Consider the following 22,955-nt stretch of genomic DNA (forward strand, 5'->3'; position numbering starts at 1 on the left):
GAGATATTCATGGTACCTCAGAGAAGGGGAATGGGGCAAGATCTCCTGAGAGGTTTGGGAGCATGGGGGAGGGGAGAGGGAGCTGGAAAAAAGAGGGGGGAGTAAAGGAGGGAAGAGGAGGACATGGTGGAGCAGGAAGGTTGAGTCGGGGGAAGAATAGAGGAGAGCAGGATGAAAGATACCATACTAGAGAGAGTCATTACAGGTTTGAGAAGAGATCTGGCACTAGTGAGATTTCCAGAGATCTACAAGGATGACACAAACTGGCAATCTAAGCAATAGTGAAGAGGCTACCTTAAATGCCCTTCCCTGATAGTGAGCTTGGCAACTACCTTATATGCCATCCTGGAACCTCTATCCAGTGGCTGATGGAAGCAGAGGCAGACACCCACAGCTAAACATTGAACTGAACTCCTGGGACCCATTGACAGAAAGGGAGGAGCGATGAGCAAAGGGGTCAGGACCAGGCTGGAGAAACCCACAGAAACAGCTGACTTGAACAAGGGGGAGCTCTTGGACCCCAGACTGATGGCTGAGAGGCCAGCATATGACTGATCCAGACCCCCTGATTGTGGGTGTCAGTGAGGAGGCCTAGGCAATCCATAGGGCCTTGGGTAGTAGATCAATATTTATCCCTGGCATACAAATGGACTTTGGATGTCCATCCCACATTGAGGGATGCTCTCTCAGCCTAGACACATGGGGGAGGACCTAGGCCCTGCACTGGATCAAATGACAGACTCTGGAGATCCCCCATGGAGGGCCTCACCCTCCCTGGAGAGTGGAGTAGGGATTGGGGGCTGGGGGGCTAGGGGGGTGCAGAGGAGGAGGGGAGGGAGAGGGAGCTGGGATTGACATGTAAAACAACCTTGTTTCTAATTTAAATAAAAAATAAAAAAGGATTATCTCCTGAAGCCTTCCTATGACACTGGTGACAAATTAGGCAATTAGTTGGGGCAACTGGGGGATAGGTTTTTTTCTTCCAAATAGGAATGAAGAAAACACAGCCCAAATGAGCAGGGGCAGGAGCAGGGCTCTATCTCCAAGACACTGGAATTTAGTCTTAGGACAAAAACTAATGACTTACATGACTGACTGGGGACCACGTCAGCTGACAAACAGGCCCAGGAGTAGTAAAGTAACCAATCGGCGTGTAATCTTTTTCCACATCAAAAAAGAAGACAGTATTATCTTTACTCTGGAAAAAAAAAGCAGGCACACCCAGCATATATTACTATGACATCAAGCTCATAGAGCCATAGAGCGCAAAGATTTGTTATCATATAGTCTATCTAATTTATTCTTATAGACCCAATGGTCATATATGATTTCAAATATTTGATTCATTTTCCCAAGCGTTTCAGTTCATACTTCTACAAATGTGATTAATATATATATATATATTTCTCTCTATATATGAATACATATGTGTGTATATGTATATTTATTTAATTCCTGAAATAATTCCACACTGCATCTGTCCATCTCTCTCTTCCTATAGATTACAGAGTTGTTTCCTTTATCTGAGGCAGTCTTTTGTTATGACTTACATCTAGTGAGGTACAAAGGATGAAAGCAGAGTCTGCTACATGCTACATAAGAGCTCTCTCACTGAACTTTATAAAGCTCACCAAAGGCAGGCCTTAAAAACTAGTGATTATAAGTAATTCAGCCAATGCGACTCCCAGCTGAAATTTTTTGCTTATTTAAAATAAGCATTAAAACTTTAACTTATAAGACTATTCTTATGTATTATAATACAGACTGCACTGAAAAAATAAGAATTCAAAATGTGAGTTAATTTTGGTCAACAAGGCACAATGGAGTAGGTGAACTCCCAAGGGAAGCTAGGCGTGGAACTCCAGTAAGCAATGAGAGACAGCCTCTCACACTTACCCCAGTGGCTAGGATCTCCCCATCACGTTCATAAGCTAAAGCAGTGACTTCAGCAGTGTGGGGTTTGAAGACATGTTTCAAATGTAATTCAGCGTCTAAGTTTTTCTTCCGTCCTGCAAAAAGCGTAAGTCCTTTTGGATCATAAAGTTCGAGGATCCGGACAACACCATCTTGGAATCCTATGATAATCTGTGCTGCAGAGAAGCTCACCTTGGGAAACAATCAAGTGTGGGGGGCCTGGATTTAGTTAAGAAAGTCTCAGTCCGCACACACACAATAAGTCCACATCTTGTTTCCATTTGGGTTACTTAGCACTGGCTTCCCTTTTCAACTTTTGATTCCATGTTATGGAAACGTCCATCAATTCCAGGGCATTTATCTATTATGACCACAAGCAGGGTAGTCTATGGCAATTCAAGCTTCCAATGAGCAAACACTAACACCGTGCCTGCCTCCTGTGTAAGAGGCATCTGTCACCAGCAGTTCAGGGTGAACACAAATAGATTGAACATCCCCCATTAGCATGTAGATGAGTATAAATACAAGCTAACATAGGTGCCAAAGCACAGAAACATAGCCACTTGGGGCATTTATCACATAAAGTCAACCTAGATTGAGGACCTCCCTAAGGCAAAAGTGGTGGAGCTGAGATATCTGACAGGCGCTTGCTCAAGAACTAACTAGACACAAGAAGACAGAACAAGAACCCGCTAGACTGGACACAGCCAGTGCAAAGGCCCAGTGTCAGGAGAAGGTGGAACTCAAGGAAAATTCAGCCTGATGATAGCAGACTAGCGTGAAGAAGCCATGTTACCATAAGAACTGAAGGTAAAGACCAGGGACACCAGGACACAGAATATTTTACAGGATACACTGAAAGCAGTCTTTATCCACACGATAATGGAAAGTCAGACCTGTGGCATGCCTGAACCATTTTCTCTGTGATTTCATCCCCAAACAATGTCACTTCACAAATAGTCCCACGATGTTTAAAAAGCATGGTTGCATGGACAGAAGCTGTCTCAAGTTCAGTTGCATGGTTACTTTGCAAAACAGAGCTATTGCTATGCCATAGGTGGCATAAAAATAGATTTTCATTTAAAAAACGAACCTTTAACTGTGAAATCATGAGAGAATGTCTGCAATTTTCTAGGCAAAAGAAATCAACTTGAAATATTTATACTTCTAAAATTCTGAGCTAGGAAATAACTACATCTTTACAAAGTATCTCTGATACAGTACATTTTCCAGTATTTCTGGTAGCAGTTGATTCAAACAACAGACTTACTGTTAGGGGTACCCAAATAAGGGCAGTACCTCCTTGTTTGAATTTCATTTGAACCAAAGGAGTTTTGCTAGCAAAATCATAGATACGAACAGAACCTACAGGGGAAAAAAAAGAAACAGTTTCAAAAGAAACAAATTATAAACACACTATTTCTTTAAACAATCTTGGCCCATGTTTTACATAGTAAATATTACAGGATTAAATGCCATAACTCAGATCAACTGATAGCCTAGCAGCCTTTTAAATTTGTATTTATTTTTTTCTTTTTAATTGTTTTGAAATGAACACTGATAGCAACAGATTTCCTTGGGGGCATACTCATGCATACTTAGTTTTAGTTGCTTGATCCACATCACAGACATCATCTGCTGTCCTCCATCTCATAGGCCATCCCCACTGTCTCCACCGATCCCCGGCATCTGTCCCTTCACTTCCACATCACATGTGTTCTGTTATGCTCTCCATCCCTTCCCTTAGGGCCTCTTTTTCTCCTACCCGTGGGCCCTCTGATAGTTTGGTAAGAGGCACGAGTTGTGGTTAACCAACAAAAAGTGGTCCTTTGCACAGTCTACAAGATTATAAATACCAAAAGTCAAGAGAAAAGAAAGGACATGTCTATGGTTACTAAAAATGAGTAGCATTTTCATAATTTATAATTACGTCTTTATTCTAATCTCTAATTGTGTCTGCTGCTGTCTGTGCACTTCCCATTCCAAAATTCATCTTGCTTGTATTCAGCGGGTTTCTTTTTTGGAAGAATATTCAAATACTTTTATTAGCACATATTTTAAATTTACATACAAACAAAGCCAGATATATTTTCACTAAGAACTCCCATTTCCAAGACTACAGTGATGGCTGACAGTGAGGTGTCTGCCATACAAACATGATGACTTTAACTGGGATTCCCAGCATCCATGAAAAAAAAAAAAACAGGCATGGTGGAACATGCCTGTAACTCTAGATCTGGGAAGGCAGAGACAGGAGAATCCCTGGAGCTTATTGGTTGGCTAGTCTAACCATTTGGTGAACTCAAGGTTCAGTAAGAGACCCTGTTTCAAAACATAGTTGGAGAGCAACAGAGGAAGACAAGAGAGGTCACCCTCTGGCTACCACATACACACACACCAGAACACATGTACATATACATGAACATGCATGTACAACACACACATACACCCACTCAGGCTTGGAGGGTAGTTCATATTTACAGTCCAAGGAAGTTGTGGCCATGAGATAAGTGAGAGGAGAAACAGCCAAGGCTTCAATGGCTCCAGAGTGGAAAGAGAAGAGGCATTCTGGGTCCTGGGTCTGTGAACAAAGAGCATACCAAATATCACAAACAGAGAAATAGAAAAGTAAAGTTAACTTTAAAGAAATGTAAATGGAATCTTGTAGCATAATGTGTCATGTTACTCTAAGAGTAACATGGATTAGAAAGAACACTGGACTTGGGCATTAGGAAAACCAGATAGAGTCATGGCTCTGAAGTTAATGACTAATTTTACACAGATCCCATCAAATGCCGCCTCCCAGGTCTTCCTGCCTGCTCAGCTGAGCAGCTGTAAGGATCACATGAGGTATTATAAATGAAGACTCCATGTGTTTAGTAAATGTGCAAAGAATAATTGTATAGTCTCTTTTTTATTTGATAGAAACAATGATCTAATGTGGAGAAAGATAAATAAGATTTCTTTAAAAAAATCAAAGAATTCATACTACAACATTTAGGATAAAATAAGGAAAACAGGCACTTACAATATTTGAAAAGCTAAGGTCAAGCTTCCATATGGCTCCACTGGCATCCTAAAAAAATAAACAGCTAATAATATTTTATCATTTTGTTCACCAAATTTAAATTATTCCTGTGATTCATTAAAATGAAGATCAACAATAACATTTAGTGCTTACATATATTATAAAGTATGATTGAAATATATTTAAAATATCTTCCATATAAGATTATAAACATATAATCACATAATGCTGTAACTTGGAGTATTCTAGTCCAAACAATCAATTATTATGTCCTGGTACAGTTAAAAAGCCAAAACAGAAGACTGTAACTTACCTGAGCCAACCAAAAGTTATTTCCAGTTTCATTCATCTTTATCATTGAGAAGAGGTTGACATTCTTGTCTACTTGAAGTTCATTAATAGGCTCTATCTCCAACAATCCAGTATCGTCTATAATGTCAGCAGTATCTATTGTCTCAAAGTCCCAAATCTTATAAAAGCAATAAGAAAGTATTTTATCACACAGCAACAATGACCCTACTAGACACCAGAGGCTAACTAATAAAAACGTGTCAGGTATGAGTGACTTCTTTTGGAATTGTTGGCCAGTGAGGTTCAAGGACCACCAAACATTACAGGCTATTGCCATTGCTCTTGATTACCCTCCAAAATTTGATGGTGAGACCTTGTTGCTGAAGATACTGTATGCTTGAGTCATATAACACAACGGGTACAGGCCTGGGAGCTTCAGCCCTACTGATTAGCTTTCATAGTGCTAGAAAGTGCTATACATGCTCCTGGAGGAGAAAAGCAATCCTCAGTCATACCCAGCTACGAACCCTGAGAGCTACAGCAATGACTGGCTCAGGAAGACATGTGTAGTGACATCTTGTTTATGCTCTAACAAATAAAGCTTGCTTGAAGATCAGAGGGCAAAGCTAGACACTAGTTAACCATAGAGGTCTGTACAGACAGACAGGAAGTAACATGGCTGGGTAGAGAGAGGAAATGATAAGATGGGAGGAAACAGGAACTCACTCTCTTTTTGACTGGGAAGTTGAGTAGGTAAGGTGGCTATGGTTTGCTCCTTTGTCTCTCTGATCTCTCATCTTTTTTCCCTATATCTGACTCCAGACTTTTATTATTAAGACCTGTTAGAACTCATGCTTCAGATATGTCCATTGGTGCAGAAGTGGCATATGCATCATTGGGGCAACCAACTTTCACACTCCACAAGATGACACCATTATCTGGCTAAGAATCTATGGCTAGAAAAGTTACAGACTCTATGAGAGAACCAACTACAATTATGCAGTTAAATAGACATAGTATTAAACCGACTCCCAATGACTTATTCTTATACCCAGAGAGCAGAGAGCAATGTGTCTCTCAACCCTTGTCTGAAATTCTTTTCCTTTTTTTTGTTTTGGTTTTACAAGACAGGGTTTCTCTGTATTGTTTTGAAGGCTGTCAGTCCAGCCTGGCCTCTTTTTCTTTTGATTAACATGGTGGCTAACACAGTAACCTACAACTGGCCAAGGTATAGAGATTTAGAAACTGTACAAAGCTTATCTCTAAATAGAACATATTATACCCATATTTCCCCTCCACAAAAGGTTCAGGGATCATTTCAGAAGATGAGGCAGAAAGAGAGTGAGAGTCTGGAGTGGTGTGTGACTATAAGGAAACATTATCTCCTAGGCAGAAGAGCAGCTACACACAGGAATTCACAGCAATTGTGACAACATGTACAAAACCTATGCAAGCCCTAGCCAGACCCAATTCCAACATGGAGAGGGGTGTTAGACACACAATTCCACCCCAAACCATGGAGCTATTGGCAGTTGTTAGCTTCTGGGAGAGGGAGAGAAAGTTTCCTCTAAGAGTACAGACCCCGGTAAGTTGACCACCCTTCCAGTGGAAGCCCCATACGTTCAAGAATATATGGACAGCGCAAATTGGTCTTGAGGAATTTAAGAGCTGGATGGCCCCAGAAAATCCTGTACCAAGAGAACAAGGCAAATCACAAGAGTACAGGTTTGTTAAGAACAGTGGTGTTCACAGAAGGTGCCATGCAGAGTAAATGGGAGACATAGGACAGAACAGCAACTCGGGAGATTTAGATTCTGAAGCAATCTTCTTGCTTCCTCCAGGCTTTCGATAGGACATCTTTCCCAGTGAAATCATTGAGTGTCCTAGGACAAGGACTTGGGAAAGGGCTGAATATTGCAAGCCCCACCGACACATCTCTGAGACTATTTCCAGTCAACATTCTCACCACCAGCTTGGTGATTCACACCTTTAATCCCAGCTCTCAGAAAGCAGAGGCAGAAGAAAGTTTCAATGGCAGCCTGATTTATAAAGCGAGTTCCAGGCTAGTAAGGGCTACGTAGTGAAACCCTGTTTGAAAGAAAAATAGTTCAGCATTTTCATCCCTTAGAAAATGCCCGCCCACAGTGGGCATTTTGAAAGGATGCATGCCCATTGTTTATCTGGTGCTAACATGAGCTTTCATTTTCTGAAGCTCATTTGTCAACACCTGAAATGTAAGAACAAGAGATCCCTTCATAATATTTCCGTTAATTTTGATAAGAATGTGGATATTAATCATGTGAGAAACATTATTTAAAATGAGTTGGTCTTGGAAATAAGTGACCATTGGCCCCTCCATGAGGCAGCCTAGGTGATCCGCAAGTCTTCAGGGGAGTACTGTAGCCTTACCCTAACACATCCATCTGAGCCAGCAGTAATAACTTCTCCCTCATCCAGCATTATCTGGTTAATGGGGCCCTGGTGACAAGACTTCATGCCAGTTCGACAGAGCTCCACCTTGATGAGGCTGCCTTCCCAAAGCAGCAGGTTGCCCCACTCCGATCCTGAGAGTACCTGGTGGGTGTGAAGACAGAAATGTGTATAAAATTTAAATACATGGACCTCAAATGGGTAAGAGTTGCTTTTAGATTTTTTTCACTATAAAGCTTGAGTATGGAAGTAAAGAAAACACAGAAATAAAAACCCAGCACTACAGATTCAACCTCCAATTACATATGGGTGTGTTTCCTTCCTTCTATAACCCTGTGACAAGGATGCATGTTAGTGGCAATTTGTTCACAAATACTCATAGTAGATTTCTTTATATACCTCTCAAGGGTGAGATTCTGGAGTGAAATGACAGGTTCAAAGATGGACACTTAAAGTCTTTCCCAAATGAGACTCTATTTCTAAGTGCAGAGCATCTGCTAAGTTGTAGGTCACTACTGAGCTGAGCAGATTATAGCTCAGTTTCAAACAAGGAAAACTTTTGGGACTGTACCCAAATTAATTTGTCTAATTCAATAGTTCCCAAAGAGCGTGCTATAAAATGCTGGTTCTCAGAATGCTTAATGAGTGCAATAATAAGTAATATTTAATAGTGTATGGGCTTTGTGTCAGCATTACCTGAATACTGTATTTATACTGGTATCTAACGCTCAAAGCCACACGCACTAGGTACATGTATCGGCAACACCATATGCAGTTGGGCACGTGGGTGCTTTATTTTCCTAGCTATAGCTTTGTTCTCACTTTCACAAAGGAATAATGTGAGCCAGTGATGACTCTGACTATTATCTCACTGTTTTACACAAGAAAAAAAAAAACTGGAGAAAACTCAGGTACAAACACTTAACCCACTTGCCCCCTTAGTTCCGGAGGAACCCAGAGTCTGACATTGTCTCTCAAGCAGGAGGTCAAGGAAACTCGCAAACATGTATCTTTTCTCTGGGATTCCTGTGCACCTTTGACTAGGAGAGTCTTATTAGTGTGGACCAATGCACAGTGGGCAACTCTTTCCTTCTCATCTGCGGGAGCTGATGACTTTAGCTCAGTCTTTCTCACTGATTTTATCCTGCTCGCCTATGTGACCAGTTATTAGGCCTCAGCTCACACTTGCTTTTTTGTGAATGTTTTCTTTGACAAATAGCAATTGTGCACATTTATGTAGTGCAGTGTGATAACTTGATCCATGTATACAATGTCTGATAGTCAAGTCAGGGTCATTAGCATTTCCCTCTCCTTCAGCATTCAGCATGTGTTTGTGCTAGGAAACTTTGAATGCCTGTCTCTAGTTCTTCACTAAATGTTCAAGAGATGGTTGTGAATCAGACACCAACTGCAAACATTCATTGTCCAAGCTCCCTCTGTCCCCCTCCCCCTTGCTAACCTCCAGGGACCACGGAGGCTTGTATCTCAACCTGTATGAAAATAACTGTTCAATGATTAAAGCCACCTACAGTGACAAAAACTTACAAAGCATTCTTTTCTGAAACATCAGTCACTTCCAGCTTTCTTTTCCATTGGTCCTCAGAGCAGGATGCCCCTGCCCCCATCAGCCCTTTTATTTATGATTGTAATAGCTTCCTTCCTAGTTCATCATTTGATTCCAGATTTCCCTCCTGACAACCTACCTGGAACTTTGTGACCACATGTATCGACTGCTTCTCCCATTTCTAACATTGTTCTTTCAATACAGCCTGCTAGGCTATTAGATTCCACCACACACACACACACACACACACACACACACACACACACACACACCAAGACCCAAACATCCTTCTCAACTTAAAGTGTCCACTCTTCCCTAGCATGTCTTAGTCTGATCCACTCTCTAAATACCTGGTATTCATTCCTTACCCTGAATACTTCCTTCTATGGCTTTAGCATTCAAAATGGCTACATTTCCCTTACCTCTTACAAACTTTACTGGACTTTCAGAGACACAGGTCACATCACACTTTAAAGAAAGGTTATCCTGATGCTTACTTTAACAATCGATCAGAGTTTGAAGACAGACTCATTTAAGATTGCTTTATAGATTTGGGGCTACAATTTAACCAGCACCTAAAGCTTCTTGTCAGGTGATGGAGGTGAGTGGTACATATGTATGTGCCTGTGTGCATGCAAATACTTGTGGAGGCCAGAGGTCAACACCAGCATCTTCCTTCCCACCTTATTATTATTGTGATTCTGCCATAGTCACTCGCTAATTCTGCTAGACTGGCTAGCCCAGGGACTTTTATTTCCTCCTGTACACTGTACTTTTAATTGGCACTACTGCATCACTTAGATGACCAGATCATTTGGTTTCTTAAAGTAATATTTGTGTGCTGGCATGTTCTTATAAGAGAAGTGATTGCAAGTATCACAGTGTAACTCATTCTAATAGGAGGTCCAATAAGATATTAAAGGAGAATCATTTTAGGCAAAAAGCTCATAAAATCTGTAAGAGCAAGATAAAAGTGAACTAATAATGTCATAAAATCAGCTGACAAATTGTTTTACAATTATACAATATTGCAGATATCTCTGTAAAATGATTCCACCTTCCTGTTGACCTGTTATCATTGGCAGTCCTAGAACATGCGGTTGATCTCCAGGTAACCATGCTTTCATTCCTACACAGTCGAATTACTGAGGAGCCGCAGTCACACTCACTTTCCCGTCCGGAAACTCAGTGTAACCCTCTATGTCACTAGTGGATGTTTTGCCAAATCGCCCCAGTGATCCTTGCAGCTTAAGACCAGTGAATGTAAAGGCCATCTCCCAGAACCTGCCGACAAGAGAGGAGAAGGTCAGATGCACCGGTCAGTGTGGCTTCCTTTTATTCCATCGGACCCCAAATCATATTTCATAAGCACCCGTAACTTCATTGGTTTATCTAACATGGAGTGTCCCTGTCAGACAACATAGACTAGTTGTTGGAGGGGAAACTCATTTGTCTTTGCAAGACCTGAGTTTTGAGTTGTGCTGTTTGCTACCGCAGTTACCACTCATGAGTGAGAATTTCCACCAGTTTGAAAGTAATTGATGCTGCTGCTGAATGAGAGTAAGATGGATAGAGGCGGTCTATATTACTCCATCCAGGAAGCAGAACAAAGGTGGTGTGGGATTTGGAGCCACAGAGTTGGGATCAGGGGTAGACACTGCTTGTGGGGAATGGCTGTGAGAATTCTTGTTCCACCATGAAGATGGAGGTGCTGCTACACATAAGAACCTCATAGGGATGCAGTTCTTTTATCTATGTTGGTTTTGGAGACTAATCCCCTATATCAAATTTTAAAAAGTACAATAAAAGGGGAGGGGAGGGAGAAAAGGTGAACTATTGGTTAATTTGAAAGTGAACACATGCTGGACATGGTGGTGGTGCACACCTTTAATCCCAGCAGTCAGGAGGCAGAGGCAGGTAGATCTCTACAAGTTTGAGGCCAGCCTGGTCTATAGAGTTCAGGACAGCCAAAGATACACAGAGAAACCCTGTCCCATGAAAGGAAGAAAAGAAAGAAAGAAAGGAGGGAGGGAACATATAAGAAGCTAGAGCGATGACTCAATGACTTAGCAGTCCAAAAGCATTCCCTGCTCTTCCAGAGAAAGAGCTGGGTTTGGTTCCCAGCACATACATGGCAGCTCACAACCACCTATAATCCCAGTTCAGGGGATACAAGGGCCTCTTCAGGCATCCACATATACTACACACATGTGGTACACTTACATGCACATAGGCAAAACATTTATAAACGAGTGTACTGGCAGGTTTTTCATGTCAACTTGACACAAGCCAGAGTCATCAGAGAGGAAGGAGCCTCCGTTGAGGAAATGCCTCCATGATATCCAGCTGAAAGGCATTTTCTCATTTAGTGATCAATGGCAGAGGGCCCAGTTTATGGTGGGTGGTGCCATCGCTGGGCTAGTGGTTCTGGGTTCTATAAGAAAGCAGGTTAAGCAAGCTGTGGGAAGCAAGCTAGTAAGCTAAGTGGCCCCCCTCCATGGATTCTGCATCAATTCCTACATCCAGGTTCCAGTCCTGCTTGACTTTCTGTCCTGACTTTCTTCAGTGATAAACTACAATGTAGAAATGAAAGTCAAACACACCCTTTTCTCCCCAACTTGTTTTTTTGGTCATGATATTTTGCTGCAGCAATAAAAACTTTAACTAAGACAACATAAAATAAAATGAATATGTGAAAAATATATGTGAAATCTCCTAATTTTAAAAACAATTCTTTGGGGTTTTTGCATGTTTGTTTTTCAAGACAGGGTTTCTCTGTGTAAACTTGGCTATAGCAAAAAATAGCCCCAAGCCTTTGTTCATCTTTGAAGCTATCTTTACACTACCCATTGCTTTCTTTGTTGGGCACCAGACTTACTTGATGTGGCCTGATCCTGATGTGGTTAGCTGTTCATCATCTTCAGGATTGAAAGTGACCTTAAAAACATCCTGAGAGAACGCTTTCGTCCTCAGTGTAGGCTGCTCTTCTATCCAGTTCCAGATGGTTATCGTGTAATCAGGGTGACTCCCAACAGAGGCCAGCAAGGTCCCTTCACTGTTAAAGTCTACATAAGCATACGCCTTCTCTGTCCCATCTGCAAGGATGAATGGGAGTCTGATAAATAAGAGAGAAAGCTGAGTCCACGGGGGACACACCTGTCATTCCAGCACTGAAGGCTCTGGCTGGAAAATAACTAGATCAAGCCTACCCTGTGCTTCAAATCTTCTGTCACAAAACAAAAACAGAGAGGGAAGAGGAAGAAGAGGAGAGTGCCTTTGTGATCTGTGTTAATGTAAAAATGTCCAAGAATCTATACTGGGGAGATGGTCCAATAGGTGAAGTGCCCAACGTGCAAGCATGGGTCCCCAAGTTCAGATCCCAGCACCCAGGTTCGGGTGTCATTCCAATGGTAGAAGGTGAAGGGGGCGAGGTGACAGAGATGGCTCCCTGGCCAGCCAACCTAGAAGAAATGGCAAGTTCCAGGTGCAGTGAAGGCTTCTATTTCAAAAATAAGATAGAGAGCAATAGAGGAAAATGCTTGACATCAACCCCTGGCCTCCACAAATGCAAGAGCAGACTTCACACACGCTGCATGTGGGGGTGTGCATACACATAAACCTCCTAAAAGAGTAGTTCTAAAATATTTCATCACACTTGGTGTGGTGGTTTGAAAGAAAATGGTCCCCAAAGGGTGTGACACTATTAGGAGATGTGGCCTTGTTGAAGGAAGTGTGTCACTGTGGGACAGGCTTTGAGACCTCTTTTCTCAAGCTTCCCTTACTGTGACAGTCAGTTGACCTCCCATTGCCTGCAAGACATAGCACCCTCACCTCTGGCACCACATCTGCCTGCCCGTTGCCATGCTCCCCTTCAAGATCACAGTGGACTGAACCTCTGAAACTGTAAGTGACCCACCCTCGATTTAGTGTTTTCTTTATAAATAGAGTCTCTGCGGTCATGGTGTCTCCTAACAGCAATAAAAACCTAACTGAGACTCTTGGCTTCCGAATGGATTGTAAGATTAAAAAAGGGAAGTAAAGAAATCATAATCATATTTTCCCAAAGAAAACCATATTGTGTGTATTTCATCTTGTGGAAGAAAGAGAACCAAGCACAGAGAACAGACAGAATTCAATCTATAATAGTATTTAGGTACAAAACTTTTGACTCACCAAGATAGGATAGATAATAAGGTAATTTCTTCAAAATTGCCAGATACAAATGGGCAGGACATTATAAATGTAATTCTTTTTTTCCTTTTTTAAACTTAAATTAGTAACAAGCTTGTTTCACATATCAATCCCAGTTCCCTCTCCCTCCCCTCCTCCCCTGCCCCAACCCCGTATCTCATTCCCTTTCTGCTTCCCAGGGTAAGTGAGGCCATCCATGGGGTATCTTCAAAGTCTGTCATATCATTTGGAACAGGGCCTAGGCCCTCCTCAGTGTGTTTAGGCTGAGAGAGTATCCATCTATGTGGAATAGGGATAAATACTGATCCACTGCCAGAGGCCCCACAGATTGCCTAGGCCTGCTAACTGACACCCACATTCAGGGGGTCTGGATCAGTCCTATGTTGGTTTCCCAGCTATCAGTCTGAGGTCCATGAGCTCCCTCTTGTTCGGGTCAGCTGTTTCTGTGACTTCTCCAGCCTGGTCTTGGCCCCTTTGCTCATCACTCCTCCCTCTCTGCAACTGGATTCCAGGAGTTTAGCTGTGGGTGTCTGCTTCTGCTTCTATCAGCTACTGGATGAAGGCTCTAGGATGGCATATAAAGTAGTCATCAGTATTATTATTGGGAAAGGGCATTTAAGGTAGCCTCTCCACTATTGCTTAGATTGTTAGTTGGGGGTCATTGTTGTAGATCTTTGAACATTTCCCTAGTGCCAGATTTCTCTTTAAAGCTATAATGGCTCCCTCTATTATGGTATCTTTTCTTTCTCTCCTCTATTCTACCAACTCAATCTTCCTACTCCCTCGTGTCCTCTTCTTCCCTCCTCTTCTCCCCTTCTCTTTCTCCTAACTCCCTCTTCCCTCCCACGATGCTCCCAATTTTTTCAGGATATCTTGTCCCTTTTCTCCTCTGGGGGTCCATGTATGTTTCTCTTAGGGTCCTCTATGTTTCCTAGTTTCTCTGGCAGTGTGGACTGTAGGCTGATAATCCTTTGCTCTATGTCAAAAATCCATATATGAGTGAGTACATACCATGCTTGGTTTTTTTTGTTACTAGTTTACCTCATTCAGGATGGTTTCTTTTAGTTCCATCCATTTGCCTGAGAATTTCAAGATTCCATTGCTTTTTTCCCACTGAGTAGTACTCCATTATGCAAATGTACCATATTTTCTCCATCCACTCTTCAGTTGAGGGGCATCTAGGTTGTTTCTAGGTTCTAGCTATTATAAATAATGCTGCTATGAACATAGTTGAACAGATGTCCTTGTTGTATGAATGTGCATCTTTTGACTATATGCTTAAGAGTGGAATTGCTGTATCTTGTAGTATACTGGTTCACATTTTCCTGAGGAACTGCCATACAGCAAAGTGGCTGTACTAGTTGGCACTCCCGTCAGCAATGGAGGAGTGTTCCCCTTTCTTCACACCCTCTCCAGCATAAACTGTCCTTGGTGTTTTTTATTTTAGCCATCTGACAGGAGTAAGATGGTATCTGAGAGTTGTTTTGATTTGCATTCCCCTGATGGCTAGGGATGTTGAGCACTTTCTTAAATGCATGGCAGTAGTTATGGATCCATCTGCAGTCTTTACATGGCAGCGACCAGTTATGCCAGCACCATTTGTTGAAGATGCTTTCTTTATTCCATTGTACAATTTTAGCTTCTTTGTCAAAGATCAGATGTTCGTACATGTGTGGATTAATACCCGGGTTTTCAATTCGATTCCATTGGTCTACCTGTCTATTTTGGTGCCAATACCAAGCTGCTTTCAGGACTATAGCTCTATAATAGAGCTTGAAGTCAGGGATGGCGATGCCTCCAGAAGTTCCTTTATTGTACAGGGTTGTTTTGGCTATCCTGGGTCTTTTGTTTTTCCATATAAAATTTAATATTATTCTTTCAAGGTTTGTGAAGAATTGTGTTGGGATTTTGATGGGGATTGCACTGAATCTGTAGATTGCTTTTGGTAAGATTGCCATTTTTACTTAGTTGATCCTATCTATCCAAGAGCATGGGAGATCTTTCCATTTCCTGATATCTTCTTTAATTTCTTTCTTAAAATACTCAAAGTTTTGGTTGTACAAGCCTTTCACTTGTTTGGTTAGTGTTACCCCCAAGATATTTTATGTTGTTTGTGGCTACTATAAAGGGTGATGTTTCTCTGATTAGAAAATTAGTCCAAATGGATCAGGCCTCAACATAAATCCAGTCACACTGAACCTCTTAGAAAAGAAAATTGGAAGTACCCTTGAATGAATTGGTACAGGAGATCACTTCCTGAGCATAACACTAGTAGCACAGACACTGAGATTGAGAATTAATAAATGGGATCTCCTGAAACTGAGAAGCTTCTGTAAGGCAAAGGACACAGTCAACGAGACAAAATAGCAGCCCACAGAATGGGAAAAGATATTCGCTAACCCCACATCTGACAGAGGGCTGATTTCCAAAATATACAAAGAACTCAAGAAGCTAATCACCAAAACACCAAATAATCCAACTAAAAAGTGGGGTACAAAACTAAATAGAGAATTCTCAATAGAGGAATCTAAAATGACTGAAAGACATGCTTAGCCATCAGGGGAATGCAAATCAAAACAACTCTGAGATACCATCTTACTCCTGTCAGAATGGCTAAAATAAAAAACACCAAGGACAGTCTGTGCTGGAGAGGATGTGGAAAAAGGATAACACTCCTCCATTGCTGGTGGGAGTGCCAACTCGAAGTACAGTCACTTTGCTATTGATTTAATAGGAAACAAGGAGGACCCTAAGAGAGGGGAAAGGGACAAGAACTCTTGGGGGGGGGGTAGGAAAAAGAGAAGGGGAGAAGAGGAGGAGGGAGGAGGAAAACAAGGTGGATCAGAAAGACTGAGTCAGGGGAGGAATAGAGGAGAGCAAGAAAAGAGATACCTTAATAGAGGGAGCCAGTATAGGTTTAAAGGGAAATGTTCAGAGATCCACAAAGATGATCCCAACTAAGAATCTAGGTAGTAGTGCAGAGGCAGGTCCACCCATAATGAGATTGATAACTACCTTAATTGTCATCCTAGAGTCTGCATCCAGTACTGATGGAAGCAGAAGTAGACACCCACAGCTAAGCACTGAGCCATACTCCTGGAATCCAGTTGTTGAGAGGGAGGGGGAATGAGCAAACCAGTCAAGACCATGCTGGAGAAACCTACAGAGACAACTCACCTGACCTAGTGAAAGCACATGGACCCCAGTTGGAAAGCTGCAGAACCAGCATTGGACAAATCTAAGCCCTCTGAATGTGGGTGTCAGTTAGGAGGCCTGCACAGTCTATGGGATCTCTAACAGAGGAGCCAGTATTTATCCCTAGTGCACAAATGGGCTTTGGGAGCCCATTCCCTATGGAGGGATACTATTTCAGCCCAGATACACATAGGAGGGCCTAGACCCTCCCCCAAATGATGTGACAGACTTTGATGGTCCCCCATGGAAGGCCTCACTAACCTTGGGGAGTGGCTAGGGAAGGGCTGCAAGGGTTGGTGCAGGGAGGATGGGAGGCAGAGGGAACAGGAGGATTGATATGCAAAATAAGACTGTTTCTAAATTTCAAAGAATTATTAGAAAAATAAAACTAACTCCCGAAATCAATTACAGAGAAAACAGAACCAGTGCTAAGATAACAGATGGTTAATGTTACATGTCACCTTCACTAGTTTGCAATAGCCAGTTATTCAATTAAACAGGTTAATGTTACATGTCACCATGTCACCTTCACTAGTTTGTAATAGTCAGTTATTCAACTAAACAGCAGTGCACATGCTGTTGTACAGGCAACACCAACATGACTGGTATTTCTGATCAGGTAACTTGATGGATTGTACCCTTGAAGATCTAGGGGGACTTTATTCAATCAGTGGAAAGGTTTTGAAGAAGAAGACATTCTTCCTGGAGACTGCCCATGAAGTCCTTCCCAGGGATCTCCAGCCTGTGGGACTGACCCACAATTTTCAGACTTACTAGCCTCAACAGCTATAAGCCAATTTCATCCAATAGATTTCCTTCCCACCTCTTGTTTTTGTTTCTCTGCTGAACCTTGGCTAACTCAGCCTTCTTCCTGGTGTTGTTAACCGTCATGTGGAATGTTCTACAGATCCCCATGGACTCACCTCTCAAGATTCTGTAGGGTCTCAGAGAAGGATAGTCATAGATGATAATATTTGGAAAACTTCCTTTTTCAGCAACTGTGAAGTAAGTTTTATCTGGATGAACCTATAAAAACATAATCTCACTAAAATATTAAAAGGAAATTTTCACATTGATAATCCTATCCATGTAGTAGTTAGTGGCTATTATCATATAAATGATTAATTAGACTGTACTTCAATCTAAAACTTAAAAAATGCACATCTGATAAACACTTAGTGGATATGATTTGAACTGAAAACTAAAAGAAAGAAAAATGAAGGCAGGCTTTTATTAAGGCAATCAATTTTAATGCTACAAGTACTAAATTCATAGTGAGACTGAAAGCTTAAATATTTAGTGTGTGCCAGAATCTCTTGACAAAAACCACGGATCTCAAGCCCCCCACCCAGAGCTTCTGAATTCACATATTTTTAACAAGTGCTATGCTGCTGCTGGCCTGAAGGCTGTGTGAGAAGAGCTAAGCAGGGCCAGGTGCCAAACCCCTGTGTAAGTCACTCTGAATTGTGTTCAGAAACAGTTACTACCTCAAAGTGGGCTTATGATAGACAGAATGTATTTGCCTAGCCGTCCTGAAAAGTTGTAAATCCAGACAATGTCTACCAAAGGCCTTTGTGTGCATCATTCCATGGTAGAAGCTGGGAGGGCTAAAGTGGTCGTGTTACAATAAATTCCCACCATAGCCTTTGAGAGCAGCATAGATATGTGGACATGGTCTCTGGGCAGTGGTGTTTGCTCTGCATCTGGGTTGGGGGTGGATAAAGTTTCACCCCTTGTAAAACTCTATTAAAGATTTCTCAAAGTAGCCCTCATTCCATCCTCATGTGATACTTTCTGTTCAGGGAAAGAGAGAGCAAAGCCCTTTGTTAGGGACAGACAAAGCAGATATCAGGCAGGAACAGAGACAAAGATTCAGACTCATACAGCAGGTTACAAATAGACCAGTGACCATAGCTACAGAGAAAGGGAAGACACAGGGAGAGAAGCATGGAGAATCCAAATTTGGGCTAACTCTTGGTCAAACTCCTCCAAGAGGAAGCACTTATATTTTTAATTCAACATCATGATTATTTACTTTCAGCTACTGAAAAACATGTGCATATATATACATAATATATACACATATGTATATATACACATGACATTACTTTCTCGTCAGGAAGCTAAGGCAGGAGGATACCAAGTCTAAAGCCAGTCTGGGTTATATTCTGACTTCAAGGCCAGCCTGGGCTATATATTGACGCCAAGGCCAGTTTAGGTTACACATCAAAACCCTATCATAACAAGAAAGAAAGAGAAAGAAGAAAAGAAAAGGGCTTAGAATAAGTATGGCTGTGTATCTCATGTGACCCCCAGAACACACTGCACGCCACTGGTGCCTAATTGCCACTGTGGCATCCACAGAAAAACTAAGATAGGTATCGCCTCCCCATCAAGGTCACTAAATGTTAGCATACCCCAATGGCACCAATTCCTTGACCACTGCTACTTTGCAGGTACATTTGATCCTTGGTTTTAAAATCCAGCAAGACCAGTTGGTTCCCAGCAATGTACAAAATGGTACTGCTGTCCAGAAGTTGTAGGTTAGCTCGTTTTTTGCAGTCATAGCCAAAAGAATGTCTGAGGTTAGGCTGCTAAGGAAAATAAGTGAAACAAAATAGCCATCTAGGAATAGGAGGGGTGATTAAAACAATGGAATCTCTTTTTAAAATCCATATTCTTCTATTAACAATAAAGATTTGAAATCAATGTTGATGAATTGTACTCTGATACTTGGAATTTTTCTATGGATCACAAACACGATTTTATTTTTAAAGTAAGTAAAAATACTCATACAGCGATTTAGTTTCTACTTTATTTTTTAGAAGAAACACTGAGATTTGAGAATAAGCAGGTAGTCTTTATAAATAGGTATTATTTTCCTCTTGGAGTATCACAGAAACAGAACCACACTATTAATGTGGAACCAAGTCCACATCTTCTTCAAGTTTGTTGAATTCATAGTAAAAAAAAGTATTTTTATTATTATTCATATGGTGTGTGTATGTATATGTGTTTTTCTCTTCTTCTACCTAGAGTTCCAGGGACTGAACTCAGGTCACCAGGCTTGTGTGGCAAGTGTCTTTACTCACTGATCCATCCACTGAAAATATTTTATAGGCCTCTTCATTGATGTTGAAAGGAACTTAAAATTCTGGCCTGTTGGAGCTGCTGGATGGTTTATTGGGTGGAGGCACTTGCTGCCAAGACGGATGGCCTGATTCATATCCCTTGAACTAAAATAGTGGAGGAAAGGACAGTCTCCTGAAAGGTGTCCTCTGACATCTGTGTACATGTCCTGACATACATAGGAACACACACACACACACACACACACACACACACACACACAATAAATGTAAAGCGAAATTTTTTAAATTTGGGGAATTATCTGGGGAAATCCAATACAAATTTTGATAACATACCGACTGTACTAAGTTCTAATTAAAACAATATAAACAAGTTATTTCAATCAACTAATACATGATACACAAAAATATAATTTTCCAAGGTTTTTGACAACATTGCTGTATAAGCAAATGTATGTATGTATATTTTTGTGTTTATGTCATAAAGTTTTGTTTATTCAAAATAGAAATTTAAAAAACATCTAGGTTACATAACAAACTTATAATTGACATTATTAGTACATTTAAGCTCAAATTAAAAGAACACAAGACACAAAATAACAAAGAAACTAAATAAGAGCAATCTATGGAAACATTTAGAATCTATGGAAATATTTAGAATTGCTTAAGCAGACAGATTCTTTATAAGAGCTTGTTGTTCAACACCAAAATTTAAGGACCAAGGGAAGAACATCTTGGAACTTGCTTGGAAATAATTGATTTTAGAGGATCCACTTATTTGTAAGAAAATGTATCATGTCCAAAAGACAGAAAGGAAAAACTAAAGAGGAAAGTCCGAATTGGAAGTTAATTTGGGGCAAATTAGCTTAGTCACACCTAGAATTGAACCAGAGTCAGTCACACCTAGGATTGAACTCAAGTTAGTCACATGTAGGATTGAACCCCAGTTAGTTAGTCACACCCAGGATTGAACCCAGTTAGTCACACCTAGTATTGAACCCCAATTTCAGAGCAGTATCCAGTAAGCATGTACCCCATCTCCAAACTACAACTTTCCTAAAAGGCCAGTGAGTGTGGGTCATGTGGTGGCAGCCACTGTTTGTGTGAAGGCAAGCTGAAGTCACCATGGAAATTGTCCTCTAATTACCTTACAGACCTAACACACTGACAACAAACAACACACTCTTGTTAGTCCCCTCCATGTTTACCTGCCTTCACAAACCCACCCAAACTTGCTATGTCAAGGACCTATTTGCTCAGAATTGACTCCGATAAGTCCTCTGATGCATGATAGGAAAGTATCAGCCTTGACAATGGCCTCATCAATGCTTTTAGATAAGAAAGCAATGATGTCACTATACAGGCATTGGCCAAGAAAGGTCAGCCTGGGACAAGAAGAACATGGCAGTGAGAAGCTCCACAGACTCCTTCAAATCACATCTCATGAACTGCCTGGTCCATCTGTGCAAAAGGCATCCTCAAAATAGTCTTGCTGCCTATGGCCAGCAACAAGCTAAAAGTTTAGTCTAATTAAAATCCCCTGCTCTCCCACCCTACACCTACCACCCTACCCACCCCTTCCCTCCAACCTCCCTACCCCCCACCCTCCCTGCACTTTTTCAGTTTCCTAAGACAAAGGCTGATAAACTTTTTCTTTGTAAGGCAAGTAAATACCTTAGCCCTTCTAGACCAAATGTTCTTGATCACAACTACTTAAGCAGCCATAGACAGAGTGTAATTGGGTGTGTCTGTGCTGCAATAAAACTATTTACACAAACAAAATATGGCTGGAGGCCATATTTGTTCCAGGGGCTGTTGTTGGTAGATTGAAATGAAACCCTCCCAAATTATAAATGTATAGCTGGAGTGGATACTCAAGGGTAAGAAAATCCAGTGGGATCTTTGAATCTGGAGTCACATAGGGTATGGAAACAAGCTCCTCGTAATTGTAGAAGAAGGTCTCCGATATCTTCTTTACAATCTCCTCTTCCTCTTCCGTAATTTCAGGAGGAGGCTCCTGGGCTACTAAAACATAAAGATACTTTAGCTAAGAAGAGGATCGGTTGAACCTTAAAACTGTCTTTCACAACGTGCTGTGTTGGCTGTCTTAGCAGTAAGAACAAGCACTGGCCTGAACAGTGTTTCATGCTGCCAAACTTAGAAGAAGAAGCAACAGGTTGTGCACGTCTAGAAGATGCTGAGTTCTGCCCATGCTTTCCACAGGGAGACTTGGGGAACTCTCAACTAATCTGGGCACAGCACTCTCTTCGCCACTTTATTCCCATATCAAGCACAAGGCTGCCCGACATGGTCCTCACAAATAGAATGTAGCTAAACTACCAGCTAAACTACCCTACCATGGTATGTGTGTTTCTTTTCTTTCTGTTTATAACACATGTCCACATCCTGCAGATTTTCTGTTTCTTAGATATATAAATAGCTGTTTAGTTTGTCTAAGCAACTTGCCTTTAAAACAGTGACAATTACTGAGAGAAAGCTAATCACACTTACAACTAGTCATCTGAATAAACTCTTGAAATGAAGTTGAACTTGGTTCCCCATATCCGAAGTCCAAGTCATCATCAAAATATGATTCTTCTTCGTCAGTATATAGGTCATCTGTGGTGTCTTCTGGGGCTTCTTTTGTACATATTAAACACAATTTGTTTTAGTAATTTCACAAAACTCTAGTTAAATGTTGTTATTCCCAAAGGAACTAAAACCTCTTGTTTATTGATGCCTTAAAGGTAATGAATTTTCATATTCCAAATTTCATAGAATTCCTTTATTTGATCAGTCTTAAACTTGTACAAAACCCAAAAGCCTTTTCTGTGAGTTCATCTCTGCTTCCACTTCATTTTTATTTGATGTCTCTTTTGACATACTAACAAGAAAGGATAAACAGCGAGCCAGATGAATGCTGGCACACTGCTATCATAACTCCAACTAACGTCTATCTGCTATGGTGGAGAGCCCTAATGCTATTTAAGAGTAACCGCTAAAAATGATCATTTCTCTCTGAAGTAAAATGAAAATGAATAAGCTAAAATAGGCTTCTGAGTAAACTAATGAAGGAGAATCAAGAACAAAAGTGAATTCAGGTATAAGGCAACATTCAGTCCAAGTCCAAACATGGGCATGCTTAAAATACACAGTGTCAATCACATGAAAGACTGGATTGGGGGACTTTCAGAAGAACAAGGAAGAACAGCAAGTGCACCCCAAAGTACCTAGTAGGTCTGAGATGAAGCTG

General features: G+C 41.1%; 1 protein-coding gene across 4 annotated transcripts in view; it reads right to left on the minus strand.

Moving 5' to 3' along the window:
• Positions 1 to 22,955, minus strand: part of Cfap44 (cilia and flagella associated protein 44) — an 87,939-nt gene that overhangs the window by 58,632 nt on the left and 6,352 nt on the right. For 3 of the 4 annotated variants that reach the window (XM_021229901.2, XM_040750786.1, XM_040750785.1), the window contains 13 exons: positions 22,214 to 22,342; positions 21,577 to 21,727; positions 19,031 to 19,193; positions 17,537 to 17,639; positions 12,106 to 12,322; positions 10,397 to 10,511; positions 7,643 to 7,807; positions 5,256 to 5,411; positions 4,943 to 4,990; positions 4,396 to 4,495; positions 3,185 to 3,279; positions 1,897 to 2,106; positions 1,088 to 1,198 (listed from right to left, as the gene is read on the minus strand). In XM_021229901.2, coding sequence (XP_021085560.1) covers positions 1,088 to 1,198; positions 1,897 to 2,106; positions 3,185 to 3,279; positions 4,396 to 4,495; positions 4,943 to 4,990; positions 5,256 to 5,411; positions 7,643 to 7,807; positions 10,397 to 10,511; positions 12,106 to 12,322; positions 17,537 to 17,639; positions 19,031 to 19,193; positions 21,577 to 21,727; positions 22,214 to 22,342 — 1,763 coding nt within the window. The remainder of the gene's footprint in view (positions 1 to 1,087; positions 1,199 to 1,896; positions 2,107 to 3,184; positions 3,280 to 4,395; positions 4,496 to 4,942; positions 4,991 to 5,255; positions 5,412 to 7,642; positions 7,808 to 10,396; positions 10,512 to 12,105; positions 12,323 to 17,536; positions 17,640 to 19,030; positions 19,194 to 21,576; positions 21,728 to 22,213; positions 22,343 to 22,955) is intronic. The other variant, XM_040750787.1, reaches the window with a different exon arrangement.

The sequence above is a fragment of the Mesocricetus auratus genome, unplaced genomic scaffold, assembly GCF_017639785.1.
Source record: "Mesocricetus auratus isolate SY011 unplaced genomic scaffold, BCM_Maur_2.0 Super-Scaffold_100008, whole genome shotgun sequence".
Lineage (NCBI taxonomy): Eukaryota > Metazoa > Chordata > Mammalia > Rodentia > Cricetidae > Mesocricetus > Mesocricetus auratus.